This window comes from Pinus tabuliformis, chromosome 1_2, assembly GCF_031772625.1.
Source record: "Pinus tabuliformis cultivar Carrire ecotype Pingquan chromosome 1_2, CPIR1, whole genome shotgun sequence".
Lineage (NCBI taxonomy): Eukaryota > Viridiplantae > Streptophyta > Pinopsida > Pinales > Pinaceae > Pinus > Pinus tabuliformis.
In genome coordinates, this window is record NC_142298.1 from 1058452132 (window position 1) to 1058471957 (window position 19826).

The 19826-nt window shown below is 34.7% G+C and overlaps 1 protein-coding gene across 3 annotated transcripts; it reads right to left on the bottom strand.

The window, feature by feature from the left end:
• Positions 1-1058: 1058 nt before the first annotated feature.
• On the bottom strand, positions 1059-18185 carry LOC149209779 (uncharacterized). Of its 3 annotated transcripts, none has more exons than XM_089396510.1 (4): positions 17990-18185; positions 12773-13016; positions 1744-1820; positions 1059-1427 (listed from the first exon to the last, which is right to left on the bottom strand). In XM_089396510.1, exons 2-3 carry the CDS (start codon positions 12998-13000, stop codon positions 1761-1763), a joined length of 288 nt encoding a protein of 95 aa, XP_089252636.1. In that variant the 5' UTR covers positions 13001-13016; positions 17990-18185; the 3' UTR covers positions 1059-1427; positions 1744-1760. The 3 variants fall into 3 exon arrangements, with proteins under 3 accessions (XP_089252636.1, XP_089252635.1, XP_089252634.1); XM_089396509.1 differs by having other exon boundaries at positions 1059-1332; positions 17990-18184; XM_089396508.1 differs by having other exon boundaries at positions 1059-1501; positions 17990-18184.
• Between the last annotated feature and the right edge of the window lie 1641 nt (positions 18186-19826).

Sequence of the window (19826 nt, forward strand, 5' to 3'; positions counted from 1 at the left end):
ATTTGAACCCGATCACCTATTAATAGCTTTACTGACTGGTTTTCCAAATAAGTCCAGACAATAAACCAGTTTCACTTTGTCCGAAACATCACACACAAATCTGAAGACTAATATGCGAAACCAATCAACTTAGAAAACTTAATTTTTATGTTTTAATAACTTTACTGATTGGTTTTCCAAAAGCATCTCAAGTCCCGACAATAAATCAGTTTCACTTTGTCCGAAACATCGACACACAAATCGGAAAACTAATATGTGTGATGAAAACCAATCAACTTAGAAAACTTAACCAGCTTCACTTTGTCCGAAACATCGACAGACAAATCTGAAGACTAATATGTGTGATAAAAACCAATCAACTTAGAAAACTTAATTTTTAAGTTTTGTGGATCTGAGAAAAAACGAAGCTCCAAATTCAACATAAGCTTTTAATACAGTTTAGAGCATAACATGAAAATATGAAATTATGTCAACTTTACACATCTCATTAATCCGCATTTAACTCCCTTTCATAATCATCCAAAGATCAGGGACCGGCAATCTAAGCCAGTCAAAACATTAGAATAATATAAGATTTTGATAAGTGTAAATTCTAAAAAAATGTTCGGTATGAAATATGAGAATGTCACATGGGAAAAGTAAAAGTGCAGAGATTTTTCCAAATAATCATAGGTTGGATATTGTTGATGAGCTATAAAAGAATAAATTCCGATGACTTAATTTCATTCTCAAGATGCTCCCAATGGTAACAACTATTGAAATGCACTCATGTGTTTCATGTTTAGCAATATTGTTCAAAATCAGCACCATTTCTAATAACGGAAACAAGAACTCCAAGATATTACAGTGCCTGCATCCAATGATGGGATTTTCATCCACATTAACACACGCTTTCCCTTTTGCTCCAGTCAATGCTAGGTCAAGGTGGCACGCTCATGAGTCACTATGATTTATGTCTAAGTATTGATTCCATTAAAATATAAGCATAAGAAAACAAAGTCTAAAATATTTACTACTACAACCTACGAGAGAATATGATCGCATTGAAACATACAATAAGCATATGAAAAAGTTATCATCAATTAAACGATGGCATCCTCATTATTTTACCTGGTTAATGCCGAAGTCCATAGCAAATAAAATGTCATGCTATACATCATCTAGTTCATTTTGAATATTCAACTCCAAAACACGCAGTACAAGGTTTTACCCTTTTCTAACTGTCAGTAGTACCACAAGAAGTTACTCCCAAGACTGCTGTTTTAACAAGAGTCGTTGCACTTCATAGTTGGCCTGGTCAAGCAACTCTTGAAGTACAATATTTCTATTGAACTGATACATATGGCAAGATCCAATACTGTCCTATTAGCGACAACAATGGGATCCCTGGGAATTATCTCCCAGCTACCTCTATCATAAAGAGCGTTCTATCCAAATGCATCCACAATATTAGACATAGCATGCATCGAAGTAGCATATATTTAGCAAAAAATATCTCTTCCTAAAAGTAAGAGACATATAGAAAAAATTAGTGTCCAACAAATATGTTATTTCTTTACTAAAAATAGTGAAAAGTACTAATTTGATTTTAGCTAATGGCCTCTTTACAATATATAATAACGTACGTTTTCCTTCTTGGGGATTCTACAAGAATACAATGACAACTGAATACCCAAATGATTTTTCACGAGATATTTAAACAAAATAAAGAGATTGCAGGGACGAGGAAGCTTAGTAACTTACTTCAAAGTTAATTATTCTTACAATGAAAGCCCAGAAAAGAGTAGCTCCAACTCTTCATTCTCTGAACGGGTTCTCATCTGTCAGAAATCAAAATATTAATAGTGAGGTTCTATCGATGACTTATAACAAGCTTAATAAGCAATTAGTTCTTTTTGAATCTAGGATATAATTAAGGTGCTCAACTTAGACGTATGATCTAGTTAGATATCATTATCCCTGCTTTGGGCTAGACGTTGATATTATGATGATCCCAGGGGCTTGATTGTCAGATTCTGTCTAATTGGCATCTTATACCAATTGTTTACTCAGAGCTGTTTACAAAGAAAATTGTAAGGATCCACATCCTTTCAAACATAATTGAATTTTAAGGATTTTATATAGTTTCTAGAAACACTTGCAAATTTTTAGTTGTAAAATAATTTCATTCTATAGAATTTTGGCAAATCATTTTTGAAAGTTTGGAAATTGTTGAATCATCTTTTGAAAAAAAAAAATATCTAAAATTAGCCTATTTGCAAAATTTAGCTGCTAAAATTTTTCTAGTTGTACCCTGAAAAGGAATAGCTAAAACAAAGTCAAGTCATTTTGTAATACAATATTTCTATCTGTAACCTGAAAAGGAATAGCTAAATGAAAGTCAAGTCATTTTGTAATACAATATTAGGTACTGACTGTCTAATTTGCATCTTAGAACAATTGTTTACTCAGTTGTTTAGTTCTACCCTGAAAAAGAACAGCTAAATGAAGGTCGGTTCATTTGTAAAGCATATTATTAAATACTTACCCAAATAAACAGAAACAGATGCAAACTTTAGGGAAGTCACTGGATATACCCCATGTAACCACAGTTTCTCACATGTTAGGAACTAACGACCTAGCTAACTTCCAAAACCGGAAAACAAAAAACACAAAAAGAGTTCTAATTGTAAAATTGATATATTGATATAGATGTTGACTTCAAAGTTTTAACGTATCTTTTAAATCTAATCTATTTTTTAACGTTGACAGATACCAAAAGTCCTGCAGCAAAGTAGACAGGGTTCATACGTGTGCAGGGTTCATACGTGTGGGTGGAATTCTAGGTATGTAGATGCCATTTATTAAATCAGCATGCATAGGGTTGTATATGTCTTTTATATATACAAAGCATGAAAGTAAAAGTTCTATGGAATTGTATGCTCAGTGTGTGTACACACACAGAATGCAATGTAGTAAAACTATTCCTTGCATGGTTAATAACCGTTGCCTATATGGGGCTGTGCATATATGCAAACAAGGGATTTGATTACATTCTAGTTTTGGGCTCTAAGTGTTTGGTGTGTTATATTCTTCGCACAATTATATCCATACACTACCACATATGTGCTGGGGACTGGGAAGCCCCTCTTGCTCAGGGTTCAAGGGCCCCATTTGTTTGGGGGAGGTGAACGCGGAGGTAGAGGGTGGAACCCTGAGACAAAATGGGTGGGTTTGGTCCATTTTTTATGGTTTTCAGCACACAGTTTCATCTCATGGTTAATCTAATCCAGGTTGATGGGTTAGGATTTTGTATGCCACAAGATCCTATATATTATATTGTAAATTGTAAAAGTTAATACAATGAGTTAAAGGCTCTAAACACTAGTTGATTTTCCCAAAAGGTTTTCAGGGTAAATCTCTGAATACTATGCATGAATGCTATTGCTTACTTTTCCTTTTTGTTAAGAATCCATGTGCATTGCTTTACGTAAAGGTTTAAAAATTAAAACTTACACTAGGAAGTGCCAGTAAACATCAGCAATCCTACTCTAAGGTTCCAAACTGTTCTTTGACTGTATATTTTTTTGTCTATAGAATTTCCTAGGTGCAGTCCGGGCACCTAAGAACCCCAAATTCCAAAAAGGTTGTTCCCTCTGAACCTGCAGTAGCACCCAAAAACTGCGATAATTATAGTTTGTAATGAATATTTTGCTTTTTGTTCAATGGGTTGTGGTTTGGCCGCAAGTCAGAGCACTTGTCATCAAGATGACTCAGGTTCAAAATTCAATTTCCTAAAAAGCTTAAACGATCGTAAGTGGATAAGTGTGAAGTGTGTGCAGCACTGAACTGTAAAGTGGATCTGATAAATGTGCAGAGTGGAACACTGAATTGTAAAGTGGCTCTGACTTGTCATCAAGATGACTCAGGTTCAAAATTCAATTTCCTAAAAAGCTTAAACGATCGTAAGTGGATAAGTGTGAAGTGTGTGCAGCACTGAATTGTAAAGTGGCTCTGATAAATGTGCAGTGTCTGCAGCACTGAATTGTAAAGTGGCTCTGTGGCTCTGATAAATGTGCAGTGAGTGCAGCACTGAATTGTAAAGTGGCTCTGATAAATGTGCAGTGCTAGGCCAAAGCATTTTTATAAAATGTGTGTGTTACACAAGTTTTAGGAAGGCGGGTAAAGGTGATGTAAGCACAAAATAGCAATGTAACTACATACATACAATAAAAGAAAACCCAAAAGAGAGCAAGCATGCAAATACAAAAGAGATTGCTGCAATGTACACTTGTGTGTCAGTTGGGTCTAGGCCAAGTGTTGTGGGATGGAATGTTATCTTCTCAACCCATGTTCTATTCCCATAAAGTGACATGTCAAGGTCATAATGAATATTGTATCATAATGGCTTTGAACAATGTTGTTGATGGCATTGTGACTTGAGAGTTTAGTGTTTACTCTAGGTATTATCCTCGAAACGAGTAGAACTGCCTAGCGATTTTCCCCGAAATATGTTACTTGGAAAAAAAATGTACACCCATGTATATTATCTATATATAATCTATATATAGGATTATAAAATTGTGGACGAGCAAGCAAGAATGCAAGTAGAAAGCAGATTGCCGCAATGTACACATGCATGTACGCTAGCATGTATTATCTACGTATAGGATTACAAAATTGTGGACGAGAAATCAAATTTGATATAAAGTCTCCATAAAAATGTCGTAAGATCAATTTGGACCAAGTCACCCAAGATAGTAGTACATTGAAGCACTACTTGCCTCTACATAATCTTTGGACACTATGATACATAACAATTGTGTTTATGACCAATGAAACACATTTTACTCGAGTCCTTTTCTAACTATGAGGCTGACTCCTCACTCTTTCCCTTACACTGGCTAGGACCTTTACCTCCATGTGTATTTGTCCCTCAAATAGGGCTAGGTTCTCATCACCACTCTTCTTGTTGGCCTTTATCTCCATCCAAATCTCATCCTAGATACAATCATCCCATAGCCTCTCATGGTTATGAAGGTTCTTATGAGCACAAATACCTTTGAAAATGGTTCCCAAGAGGCTGGGAATCCATTTAGTGCCATGTTCACCAACTCTGCATCTGCAATCTTCTTCCCAACTACAAGTTGATCATAAAACTACAACCACCTCAATAAGGTAACTAGTTACTATATCTGATTCGGTCATCTCCATGGATCTGAGTTTGTTTTGGAATATCACCTTTTTTGTTTATGTTCTCAAACTAGTACGCCAACTAGGGCATAAAACATTTTCTTAGCAATTTTCCTTTAGAATATGTGAGGAATGAAATGACCATTTGCAGCATCCATTATCATCCACTCAACCTTCACTTCCTATTGTGAGCTACCAACTACTAAGGATCTGTAGGCAAAAGCACAACATCCTTGACAATATCTCAAAGATCATTCTCTTCTAACAAGAGTGTAACCATCACTTTCCCTGACAAGAAATTTATTTTGTTTTAATTAATTATAGAAGATAGTTGTTACTAGTCCAAAATGCCAAAATGGTGAAAACACCATATAGTTTTATAATGGAAAATGCCCAAATTAAGCTATCAATTATTGCTTGCTTGAGGGTGAATTTGCCACATTTTTTGTGTTGTTGTTCACTCAAACAATGGCATGCCTTAACTGCATGGCCAATCAACCCCAAACATGCCTTAGTTACCCCTAAATATATGTCCATGTGTTGCATGAGTAGCATGGCATACCATTGTTCTCAACTCTAGTGCGCATATTGCAACAAAGTATTGTTTACATTTGTTGCTTCTCAAGTCCTGCTTAATAAGAGTAGAAAATAATTGTCAAGCTGATGTCATATGATGAGATGCCCCACTATCCATAGACCATGCATTACTAGAAATTGTGCTTGTAGAGAGGCAAAATACCATCAAGAAATCCTTCTTGAACTTGGAAGCAAACTAATTCATCTAAGTTTTGTGGAGGCTACTACTTGCTTCCGCATAATATGGACACTTTGATGCATAACGATTGTGCTTATGAAACATATAGTTTTAAACACCGGCCAGCTTAAACCAGAAACCAGTCAAACCGGTCGGTTCATTATGCGACCGGGTCAAACCGGCCAGCTTAAACCAGAAACCAGTCAAACCGGTTGGTTCATTATGCAACCGGGTCAAACCAGCCAAAAAAACACAATTTAAGGGTGCATTTTCACCAAATTTCACAAAAAAGGACCAAACCAATCAATTTATTGTCAGGGCAGCTATAGACCCCACAGAATGCAGTTTTGTGAGTTTTGAAGTTGTTTTAAGGGAAATTTGGGGATGGATGTTTTCCTCCAAAAATAGTCCCTCCAAGAAAAGCATGCCTACCCTCTTATTTCCCTGACACATCTCAACCCTAAGAATGTTGGAAATTAATGGTAATGTTAAATTCTTAAAGTAAAAGGATGATATTAAATGTCACTTTTACTTAAATTTTTAACATTACCATGAAAAGACTCTGGATGTTTGAGATTGATTTCGACCTCATTGGATTTCATATGGACAAACTAAAATTTTAGATTTCACTCAAAATACAGCAGTCTTAATGGTTTTCCCGATTTCGTGATTTGGGAGTTTGCAATGTTTCCATTTGATTCTATCATGCATGAGGGTATAAGATTGGCATTTGATCAAGAGAATAAAGCCCTTTAAGAACCTTGATGTTGGTGGCATTGATTGTTGAACTCTGTTAATTGATGTGGTAATACTGATTGTTGAACTCCTCTACCATGGTTTTAACAAGAATGTACCCTTCACTCAAAGGAAAAAAATTGGTTAGGCATGCTAATATTTTTTTGCCACATTATAAAGTTGAGGAGATGAACCCTTCACTCAAACCAAAATCATTGGTTAGGCATGTTAAACCTTTTCAATTTCTATTAGGTTATAAGGTTGAGCAATCCAAGTCTGAAGACATTGAGCTAGATGATATTTATGTATCTCTTGTTGATGATCCCATTTCTAGTAGCATTGAATCAATGATGAGTTTCATGAGTGACCATGTTGATCAATGATTTGTAGTTTTGATCAATGACTAGCCTTGTGCACTGAAGAATCTAGGGTTTACCTTATGTACCATCCTTGAAATGAAGGGAAGTAGTTGAACTTTCCCAAGCATGTAACCTAAAAAAAAGCAAAAAAGTTTTCCATTTGCAAAAGGTTTCAAAGATAGACTTCAAATTACTTCAAAAAATGCAGATTACTATAGCTTCTTATATCTTCAAAAATAATAATTGTGTTTAAAAATGTGGAAAACCCTGTTATTCTTTTATAACCAACGTTTCAGACTAAGTGAGTCCATCATCAAACTAACTAAGTGAGTCCATCATCAGGGGCAATGTAGTCTGCATTTTGAGAAGAGAGAGTGTGAATGCATGGAGCAATTAATAGTTAATAGTTTATTGAAAGAAATGTTTATTGACACCTTTTTATATGATTAATTCAATATAATTTAACGAGTTTTCAAAGATAGACTTCAAATTACTTCAAAAAATGCAGATTACTATAGCTTCTTATATCTTCAAAAATAATAATTGTGTTTAAAAATGTGGAAAACCCTGTTATTCTTTTATAACCAACGTTTCAGACTAAGTGAGTCCATCATCAAACTAACTAAGTGAGTCCATCATCAGGGGCAATGTAGTCTGCATTTTGAAAAGAGAGAGTGTGAATGCATGGAGCAATTAATAGTTAATAGTTTATTGAAAGAAATGTTTATTGACACCTTTTTATATGATTAATTCAGTATAATTTAACGAGTAAATTAATTATGGTTAATTTCAATTGGTGGATTATTAATAATATTATATATAAATGTTATAAATATTAGTTATGATTTAATGATTAAGATAAAAGAATATATCAATCTGAAATTAAATAATTAAAGAAGATTAAATTTCTTTTATTACTTTTAAATTTAATGTTATTAATATTGGCTTATTTATGTAGACTTTAATTAATTATATTTAAATGAGTAATTTAAATAAGGTAAGTTATTAATTATGATTAGGATTAATTATAATATTTATTTATGAATGCTTATTAATCATTAATTATGTTCTATTTATTTTTTGTTTTTAATAAGGGTTTCCAGGGATTATTTAGCTTTAGACCATCATCTCTATTCATAATGTTGGATGATTTCTCAATTTCAATGGCTTCTTTCACCCTTCTTTTTAAATAATAGTCCTCTTTGTGAATTAATTTTACATGTTCCATGCAAATGTAGTGTGAGGAGGAACATGCATGTTCTGCTAGGGCTGATTTTTCCGACCTATTCCTTGTAATATCATTTATGTGTTCTTTTAACTTTATGCCCAGAGATCTCCCTGTTTCCCCTATAATAATTGTGTACCTTCATAAATTGCCAATAGACAAATCGATTAGTAACTAGCCCACAGTTTTTTTTGGGTCAAACTATCGTTTTTTGGGTCAAACTATCGTTTTGTATGCTATACTCCTAATTAACACAAGTAGAAGTCATTGAGACACAAGTCTTCTATGTCTTTTTCTATAATTAGCCACCTCAAAGTTGCCAACATACATAGGTGTTGGTGCAATTCTTTGATTGGATAGTCGTTGTCTTGCATATCACCCACCATACATATATCATCAACTTTAATCAACTTTAAGGTGATATCATTATGGTTCTATACTACAATGTTAAGCTTTGAATATACCAGGCTATCAATGGACTATGTTATCGAGATCAATCTTAAGTTTCGCTATGGGTTTAGCGCCTTATTATTCGTTGTTGAACCTTTTTCGTACTCAAGTCAAAGCTCTATTACCAATGACAACCACCGAATGAATGTCTTCACAACCCCAGATCCTTCAATACTTTGTACCTATTATAATTCAATGTCTTTAAAGAAAACGTGGGCTCAAAGGGATTGAACTGTTATCAATTTCGTTTTGCCATGAGGTTGAGTTATTCAACCATTTTTAATAAATGTTTCATGGCTCCTCTTTGTATATGTCTTTCTTCAAATGTGCCAAACTTTGACTTCACATGATTCTTTGCAAACACCCAATGCCAGGTTCACTATGGTGGCTCTAATAACATGTTAAAATAAAATGTGGCGAATATATGAAGGGACAAACAAGATGAAAGGAAGATTCATATTACATCATGACACAAAGAAATGACATATATATAGAGCAAAGTTTTGTTATTCTTGTGATATCATATTATATCATGACACACACATGGCAAAGTTTTGTTATTCACGTGAGGAATCACTCACCTTGTATCATTAATAAAACATTAACTTAAATGTCACTTATATGTATAACGTATATCTCACTTCATTTCATGGCACCATTACTCTTATAGATACATTACATTACATTTATTTACCTTCAATAAAATAAGCATTACAATGTCTAGCATATCTTAGACAATATGGCAAAGGAATATAGAACATCATGAGGTTGATAGGAATCTCCTTGCTATGGTAAAGGAGATGTCCAGGTACAATCAGTGAAAGATGACTGTCCTTTTTGTTGAAAAATGGTAGCTGCAGTCGGTATTTTCATGGTCAAAATCAAAGGAGAAATTGATTTGTTTCTTGCTGTCCAAGCCAACCTCAATTGGCCAAGTCAGCCCCACCATATGAAGGGGTTTGACCTTTCATGGTCAAAATCAAAGGAGAAATTGATATGTTTCTTGCTGTCCAAGTCAGCCTCAATTGGCCAAGTCAAACCCACCACATGAAGGGGTTTTGACCCCTCTTCTTGGCTCATATATATTGGCATTCATTGGACCTCATTTGACATCATCATACACTCATCTATTATCTCTGCTTTGACCAACGGGTTTGACAATCTGTTGATCAGCATTGACTTGATTCATTTTTCTCTTGTTTGACCAAGCTGTTGACTGAAGTCTGGAAGCCAAATATTCCTTGGTTCGTTAACTGTTCATTGAACAAAGATTCATCTATATTCTGGGTCGTTGACCAAAGTTTGACGACAGGTCAAACCTTGAGATTTGACCAAATTTCTGTGAAAGTTGCAGGACCAAATTTCAGCCCTTTAACTAGCTACCTCAGGCTGAAATTCAGCCACTTGTTCAGACTTTGCCTGTGAACAGTTTGTTGACTTTCTCTCTCCCCCTTGACTGGTTTTGACTTGCCAATTATTGAGGTCAAAGATTGGCTTATTAACTGGACTATTCTGATTAATGATTGAATAAATAAGTCAAATTGTATCATTGGAGATAGTTATCAGTTTGAAAAAAATTGTACTCTTGTTTGTGCTAGAAAATCAACACTTTTCATTTGATCAAGACTAATAATGTATTAAAACAAAATTGGCAACTCAAGTCTCAATGAAAATTGGCATTTTCCCACACTTTTCATTTGATCAAGACTAATAATGTATTAAAACAAAATTGGCAACTCAAGTCTCAATGAAAATTGGCATTTTCCCACCATATGTTGGTGACTAGTTGTAATCCATTGGCATTTTCCCAATGGATATGTTTGTGACTAGTTTTAATCCATTGGCCTACTCTTCAGTCAATTGTGGACATTAATAAAATTATCTTATCTTATGTTACCTTGATATTGGGCCTAACGTGGATATGACAGCAATCCTTGCCTATGCACAAGGGGGCAATATGAACAGTCATAATCGAGATCAAAGGTATGTACACATTGATGTACTTTGTTTTTGTGCAATGCACACTTTGATGTACTTTATTTTGTGCAATGCACACTCTGATGTGTTTTGTTCTGTGCATTATGCAATACAAGATGCATTTTCAAAGGTTCACTATTGTCTTTTAGCAACAAAGTCCTAAATACCAAAAACCTGTCATTCTAGAACCGAATGTAAGGAAGACAAACAACTGTCATTCTAGAACCGAATGTAAGGAAGACAAACAAAAATCTGTTCCCATTTGTTGAGCTAAAAGAATGGAATAAACATAAAGATAGCCAACACCAACATATTGTGGTGGTTACATTGAGAGGATAGGGGCAATAAATGGATAACTATGCACCTAATCCACTTTAGTAGTTTGTTCAGCTAAAGAATGAGCTAAACCTAAAGATAGCCTGCATATCGTGGTGGTCACAATGGGAGAAAAGGGGCAACAAATGGATAACAAACGCAATTAGTGTTCAATAAATAAACATTGATAACATATCTAGAGCATAAAGATTACTAATCACTTTTTACGAACTACTAAAGTGGACTAGGTGTATCTGTCTTGTTACAAATTCAAAAATTAGTTGGCTACAAAGTTATAAAGAATCAAATATTTTGCACTGGTATTTCCATCCCTTTAAGACATGACTATATAGGAATGATATGAAAACTAGAACATAAATACAAGCATTTTCTTCAAAAACAGAAAGGTCGCCGCTGAAAACATGTAAACCTACTTTTTCATACCAACAGTTACAAAATAGTATGAATGCTAAAAACCTCACCCAACTCCCTTCCCTTTCCTTAGATGTTACGGTTTACAAGCTACAAAGTAATCTTCCCAATGATATATGAGACATCCGATACAAAGTTATAAACCATGAATTAGGATAGAAAGGATGGCATGTTGAAATTTGACTCAAAACCACTCTGTGTAGAGTAATGGCTAAAATGGGATTATCCATGCAATGTTAAGATGAAACTCCCATTAGTCTAGCTTCAAAAACTGTGCTTCTCTTCCTTAAGATCATTCCATCCAGCTTATACATTTTCTTTGTTCTTTCTTTGCAGCTATAACTCTGCTATGAGTTTCCCACTGCTATTTTCTCCAAAAGATTTACTTCATTCACTGTATGCCAAGTAAAATCTGTTTTTGGAAAGTGATAGTCACAACAAAAAATTTCATGCATCTACAAAACATATAGATCAAGTTCTTATACAATGTTGAATGTATAGAGAACTCAATTTCTGATGTCCCTATTGCAGGGTATACTGCATAGTATGAGACATCCAATACAAAGTTGTAAACCATGAATTAGGATAGAAAGGATGGCATGTCGAAATTTGACTCAAAACCACTCTGTGCAGAGGAATGGCTAAAATGGGATTATACATGCAATGTTAAGATGAAACTCCCATTAATCTAGCTTCAAAAACTGTGCTTCTCTTCCTTAAGATCATTCCATCCAGCTTCTGCATTTTCTTTGTTCTTTCTTTTGCAGCTATAATTCCGCTATAAGTTTCCCACTTCTATTTTCTCCAAAAGATTTACTTCATTCGTTGTATGCCAAGTAAAATCTGTTTTGGAAAGTGATAGTCGCAACAAAAAATTTCATGCATCTACAAAACATATAGATCAAGTTCTTATACAATGTTGAACGTATAGAGAACTAAATTTCTGATGTGCCTATTCCACGGTATACTGCATATTTATATAGGCTCAATTGTATGATAACTGGGACTAGTATGAGATAGAAACTATTTTACAACCCACATATTTTCTTATTTCGAGTCTAAAATGGTTCGACAATTTGTAAACACATTCGAGAGCATAAATGATATGGCTTTGTGCATTTCACAATCCATCTCTGCCGTGAGACTCGAGAGTGTAAGAATTTTGACTTTCTTAATGGTTTCCATTATTGAGATCATAGTGTAGACAATATCTCAGCTAGAAGCATCAACGTTTAGTTTGAATTGGACTACAAGCTCCAAATCCTCAAGACCATGACCAGGATGACGTGCAGTCAATAATCTCAAATAAATAAAACTAACAAAAGAACTTCAGGCAAAGGAGATTGTAATGACCTGTTTCGATACAAGTTCTAAAACTTTGTTGAGAACCCGAATGCGATGTGCTGCATAGGTACTATTTCCTGGTAGCACCTTCATACGGTCCATCTCTGCATTAAGTGTCGCTTTCTTCTCTGCATCTGCCATTTGCTTCCATTGATCACCGAATCTAGAATAGCTTTTAAGTCCCCCGTTGGTGAGATCCATGGTTTTGTCACCCCCTAAACGTCCGTCTGAATCCATCCGTTGGAAAACCACACTGCAAACAGAAGTCAAGCCAGATGAGCGTAAAGCACTGGTGCATATAATGCATCAAACAAACAGGTTCAAAAACTATTTGGCATTCATCTTCTTTCATAAATTCATTGCAAATGAAAATTGTAACACTGTACAGTGTAAGGGGGAGCCTCCCAATGTTAAAGAAGGAGAAATGTTAACTCCTTGCCTAATTTTTGCATGCCAAATATATTGCACCATTGGATTAACGTCGTGTGATCTTAACTTTGACCACTATTTTGCAATCACTGCCCAAAAAACTTTACAAAACCCACTAAACTAGGTTGAAACTGCTTTCCAATGAGGTATTTGTCTCATATGCATGTGCTATAATTCAGGGCCTTGTCAATCAAAAGCCCTAGATGTTTTTTAAAGAGGGAAAAGGCTTTAGTAAACTAATTGGGAGCTGTTCCCCTTATAAAATACATTTTATCCAACTAGTGTGATTTTCAGTTAAAATTTGAAAAGTCAAGCTCAGAATAATAGTCCGTTCGAATTTAAAGCCCTCATAACCTCTGGCGAAGTCCAAAAAAAATGCTTACCAACACCTCCTTGTCTTCTACACTATTCTAAGTAATTAGAAGCAAATAAAATCAACATGGTCACTTACCTTCACAGATGGGGCCACTGTCCACTGCTTGTTTGAGGCCTATCTTTGAGGATGGGCATGATTAGTCCGCTGTTAGTGAGAGTTGTTCTTTAACATCATATAGCCTTCAGCGGGATGATCTTAAACTTTCAAATTTGAAAAGCCTATTTGAGAATAGTTAGCTGCTTGGATGTCGAGCAGACCCTATATTAAGTACATAAATAATAACTAGAGGAGCTCCTTATAATTCAAAAACACTAACAATCAAATCAGCCATGTTTATAATGTTTTTGAAACTCGAGATAAAGTGAGATCAGCACCAATTGCTCATGCCTATGTACAATCTTAAAATTGTTAAAATTGGCAACTAAGACCAAACTCCACATTCGTCATCTTATTTATGACAGCTGATATTTTTCTTGGATTCCTCTCTCCGAGAGGTGTAGGATTAATCTAAAGATCATGATTCTGACATGTACAAATAAAGTTATGAATTTATTTTGATTATGGTCAAATTGTCAAGGTCTGTCAGCAAACTTATGTAGGCTCAAAAGCCCAACAGTCACATCTATTCATCCTCAACGTTGCATATAAATAGAAGGTGGCTTAGCCTCATTTGGACACACTCATCTTCACACTTCTCTCTCTCTCCTCATTGATTGGGTACGATTTCTAGCCCTCTCTCTCTCCACACGTCTAAAATTTCAAGAGAGCAAAATTTCAAGAGGCCGAAATTCTGGACAATTTGACCAAGCATTGACCAACATGCGTTGACCTCCTTTGACTGTGTTTTTGTGAGGGCTATCTCTGTTTGGTCAGGCCACATTTCTGGGAACAGACAGAAATAGAGGCTAAACATTGATTGTTGACCAGCATTGACTGCAGCTAGGGCTGACCACAGGTGGGCTGTTTGACCAGACTTTGACTGGGCTAAATTTCACTGTTTTGAGGGCTGTTTTATATCGCCGTTTGGAGGCTGAAGTTGACTGATTTGCTGAGGGTCAAACCTGCCCTGTTGACCAAAGTTGACTTTTCTGATTAAGACTCTTTTGCTGCTGTTACAAATTATCAGATTTGTAAATTGTACTATCTCTCTCTGCTGAACTATTGAAGACTAAAAGAAGATTTGATCAAGGGTTTCCCCACATTGGGGTTTGTCCCTGGCTGGTGCCACATCTTGTGTCCTCTTGTCTTGGCTTGTCTTCTACTGTTTATGTTTATGTTCTATCTACATTTTACTATCATGTTGATGTGATTGCTAATCTGAATATTGATATTGGGCTAATCAAGAAATTGAAGTAAAATTGCTCTAAAACATAGAACATACCATTGTTGCCCAAAATTAACAGAAATATTAACTCCTTGCCTAATTTTTGCATGCCAAATATATTGCACCAATGGATTAACATCGTGTGATCTTAAATTTAACCACTATTTTGCAATCACTACCCAAAAAACTTTACAAAACCCACTAAACTAGGTTGAAACCGCTTTCCAATGAGGTATTTGTCTCATATGCATGTGCTATAATTCAGGGCCTTGACAATCAAAAGCCCTAGATGTTTTTTAGAGAGGAAAAAGGCTTTAGTAAACTAATTGGGAGCTGCTCCCCTTATAAAACACATTTTATCCAACTAGTGTGATTTTCAGTTAAAATTTGAAAAGTCAAGCTCAGAATAATAGTCCGGTCGAATTTAAAGCCCTCGTAACTCTGGCGAAGTCCCAAGAAAATGCTTACCAACACTCCCTTGTCTTCTACACTCTTATAAGTAATTAGAAGCAAATAAAATCAACATGGTCACTTACCTTCAGAGATGGGGCCACTGTCCACTGCTTGTTTGAGGCCTATCTTTGAGGATGCACGTGATTACTCCGCTGTTAGTGAGAGTTGTTCTTTAACAACATATAGCCTTTGGCGGGATGATCTTAAACTTTCAAATTTGAAAAGACTATTTGAGAATAGTCAGATGCACTTACATATGCTTGGCCACAGAAGACTATTTGAGAATAGTCAGATGCACTTACATATGCTTGGCCACAGCTTGGATGTGGAGCAGACCCTATGTTAAGTACATAAATAATAGCTAGAGGAGCTCCTTATAATTCAAAAACACTAACAATCAAATCAGCAATGTTTATGATGTTCTTGAGCCTCAAGATAAAGAGAGGTCAACACCAATTACTCATGCCTATGTACAATCTATCGTCAAAGGTAGTCCTATGTTCTCTTATCAATGACAGCCCCTATTGATCATCAGATAAACCTGTTACTTGTCATACTGTAGAGCGTTATGACAAAGGATACATGGCAATCATGTTATATGATTCTTAGGCACATGACAGCCCTTATTGATCATCAGATGAACCTGCTACTTGTCATATTGTAGAGCGTTATGACAAAGGATACATGGCAATCATGTTCTATGATTCTTAGGCACATGACAGCCCTTATTGATCATCAGATGAACCTGTTACCTGTCATATTGTAGAGCTTTATGACAAAGGATACATGACAATCATGTTCTATGATTCTTAGGCACTGCACATGTTAAAATCCGTGAATACTTCTTTTTTGTGACTAGAGGTGATTTGAGCGTTATGACCAAGGATACATGGCAATCATGTTCTATGATTCTTAGGCACTGCACAGGTTAAAATCCGTGAATATTTCTTTTTTTTTATCTTTTTGTGACTAGAGGTGATTTGTGGCTAGAAGTGTTGCGGGGATCACATTTGCATGACAGGGTCAATTCCAACCAACCACTAGCACCACTATGACCTGACCTCAAGATACCATATATGGCCCTTCCACGATAGGGATAAGTCAAGGTTTGGGACAGTGACATTTAAACAAGGAGTACCTTAACACACCCCATCACCAACTCATCTACACCAGAGCACTCTTTTATTAAAGTTAAGACCAATTTTAAATTTACAGCACTCTTTTATTAAAGTTAAGACCAATTTTAAATTTACAGCACAACATTAAATTTACAGCAATTATGTGATCAATTATGTGGCAAAAGATGTTACCCTCCCATCTAGGTTCAAATCCCACAAAGTTCCCACTTTATGACAAATTTCTTCTTAATAAACTATTTTTGAATGAATTATATACATTGTGACATGTTTCCTCTTAATAAACTATCTTAATAAACTATTTTTGAATGAATTATATATAAATCTCATTTTGTGACATGTTTCCTCTTAATAAACTATTTTTAGATGAATTAATTACAATCCATTCGTATTTTTGAATGAATTATATACAATCCATACCTAGGTTCAAATATGTTAACTATTTTGGGATGAATTAAATACAACCCTTTTGGATGAATTAAATACAATCCTTTTAGATGAATTAAATACAATCCATTCCTAAGCTGTTGACCTTATGTACAATCCATTCGTAAGTTGTTGGCCTTATCTTGTGGTCCAAGTCTAGGGTTTACCATCCTAAAATGAGGGAAATGCTCACTTGGGAAATGTTACCTTCAAAAATATTTCCCATCATATAATGAACATGAAAGTGCTCTAACTCTGAGTTACATCCCACGTTCCTAACAAGGTTTCCCATCCCATCATGTAATAGGCATGGACTTGCCTTCCTTCTGAGCTACATGTCTGTTTCATTGGAAATCTTCTTTGGAAACCTTTCACGGTCTATCTTTCTTACCCTGTCATTATTCTATTACAATTGAACTCAAAGTCGCTAAGCAATATTCCAAAGCCACTTTATTATCCTAGTTCGGACCGGAGAGCTTCATTCGCAGGCACAACCAACCAGCAGCGGTAGAAATCTAACCTGGCGGACAAATAAACCTAACAAATACTGATAACAATGAATCTAAACCCGAGTTCGCCCATATGAAGTAAACCATTCAACAAACAGTCCAGTGCTCTCAAATCGTGAAAATCAATGAAATCGACTGAGAGAAAGATAAAAGAAAAAAAACAAAAAACAAAAAACCAATAAATAAATAAATGTGCCAGAAACCCGCATCAGAACCCCTGATATGATGAACTTTGTGCAATGAATCTAAACCCAAGTTCGCCCATATGAAGTAAACCATTCAACAAACAGTCCAGTGCTCTCAAATCGTGAAAATCAATCAAATCGACCGAGAGAAAGATAACAAAAAAAAACCAATAAATAAATAAATGTGCCAGAAACCCGCATCAGAACCCCTGATATGACGAACTTTGTGCACTGACAACAATCCTTGGGTTGCAAAATGACAGCAAAATGACAGATGTATTTACCCGAAATCAAATAAATGCAAAAATCCCTTGATCTCAAACTCACAGAAATTTGTATAACCTATTTAAAAATAATGCAAAATCACGCGAAAAAAACAGAAACCCACCTGGATAAATCCTGTTCGAACAGCCCCAATTTTTTCAAGTTGTAGAAAATATGTTGGATAAGGCACGGCGATGATCCAGAGGGGTTGTAAAGCAGTCCCTCGGGTGGAAACAAAATATTATAGCAATTTAGCTCTAATGGACCTGTAAAACATTGAAATCGCGCAAAAGACTAATGAGTATAAATTCAATAGGGTATTCGTTATTAAAGAAAGTAATTTTAAATACAAGGTGGGAATGTTTTTTTTCCCACTCGAGAATGTGGGAATAAAAATAAAGAGTTACTGAGGGCTTCGGGGTAAGGAAGCAAGTTGTAAGTTTTTTTCTATTTTGGTTTAAATTTTAATGAGTTATTGTTAGAGATCTATTTTGTCTCGCTTTTGATATTCTAACTTTGTTAAGTTATAATTTCGGTATAGTAAATCTATTAGATACATTATTTTTAAATTATAGTGGTAGTTAATTGGAGTTACCGAAATCTAATTTTAATTTTTTTAATTATAATTATTTATTTTTTAATAAATTATATTAAATAGATAAATTAGTAATTTCAAATCTTCCACAATTCTATAACCAATTAAATAAAAAACATCCCAATTGAAAATTCAGATGCATTCGTAAATTTAACTAATCACAAATGGTTTTTGGTTAAGTTTGAATGGGGGTTTAATTTTTTTTTACCTTTAATTATAATATAAGTTTTTAATCATTTAATCAAAGATTGTTTTTATTATAATGTAATTTATATAGTTTTAGTATTATAATGTAATTTATATAGTTTTAGTAGTCAAATTGTTATATAGAGTTGGGTTTTTTATTTCATAAATAAGTGGATGTGGGTTTTTTATTATACAAATAAGTATATCAATTTGTTGTGTGGCTTGGTCATGATTTTAAAATTAAATTAGTGTCATCACTAATATCATTTCCTTGTGGGAAATTGAGTAGTCAACACAACAAGATGTTATTCCTTCTACCTAGTTTCAAATCCCATGGGGAGACATCTTTGGCCCGTAGTTGTATCTCACTTATGGGCTCTTGGATATACTCTTTGTTTTATAATGGCAGCCACTAGGTTTGATCTTAGGCTCACCATGGTAAAAAAGTGTATGTGTGTGATCTTGGGCCTTGCCTAGATTACTCCAACCAATTACCAATTCACCATGGTAAAAACGTGTGCGTTATAGTGGCTACTAAGTTTGATTTGATATCCCGAATTACTCCAACAAATTACTGATTTACCATTGTATTTAAGTTAAATGTCCCTTAAGAGCAATAAAATTTATTTAATAACTAATCAATATTTTTCATAATATCATACATATTTGAGGATGGTGGATATGAACGTGCCAAAGTCATTATAGGGTTCATATGCTAAGAGCTCCTATAGATTAATTAAGTTATGAACTAAGTAAATTTATGTTTATATTATTAAAGTAGGGCATATTGAAAGAAAGTGATGTTTATCACTAATCTTCTTTGTGTCACATATTTTATACACACACTCATCCCAAGGAGTTTTTGGCTTAGTCCATTAACCAATTTCAATGTGGAGGACATGAACATCTCTCTTTATTTTGGCAAATACTCATTTTGTTTTTTAAATTCATAATATTATAAAAATGATTTGGATAAACCAAATTAAGATTTATAAATTATTTGTTGCATTTTAACTTCCTCGAAGCAATACTCAAGTTTCTACCTGGTTTCCTACCCTAGAACCCACACTCTATTTTTCTTAGCATTTTCTTAATGCCAAAGATGTTTAGCGAATATGGTAACTCCATCAAACCTACCCCCCTTGCAATATAAGTTGGCAATGAGGCACAAAAGCTCAAC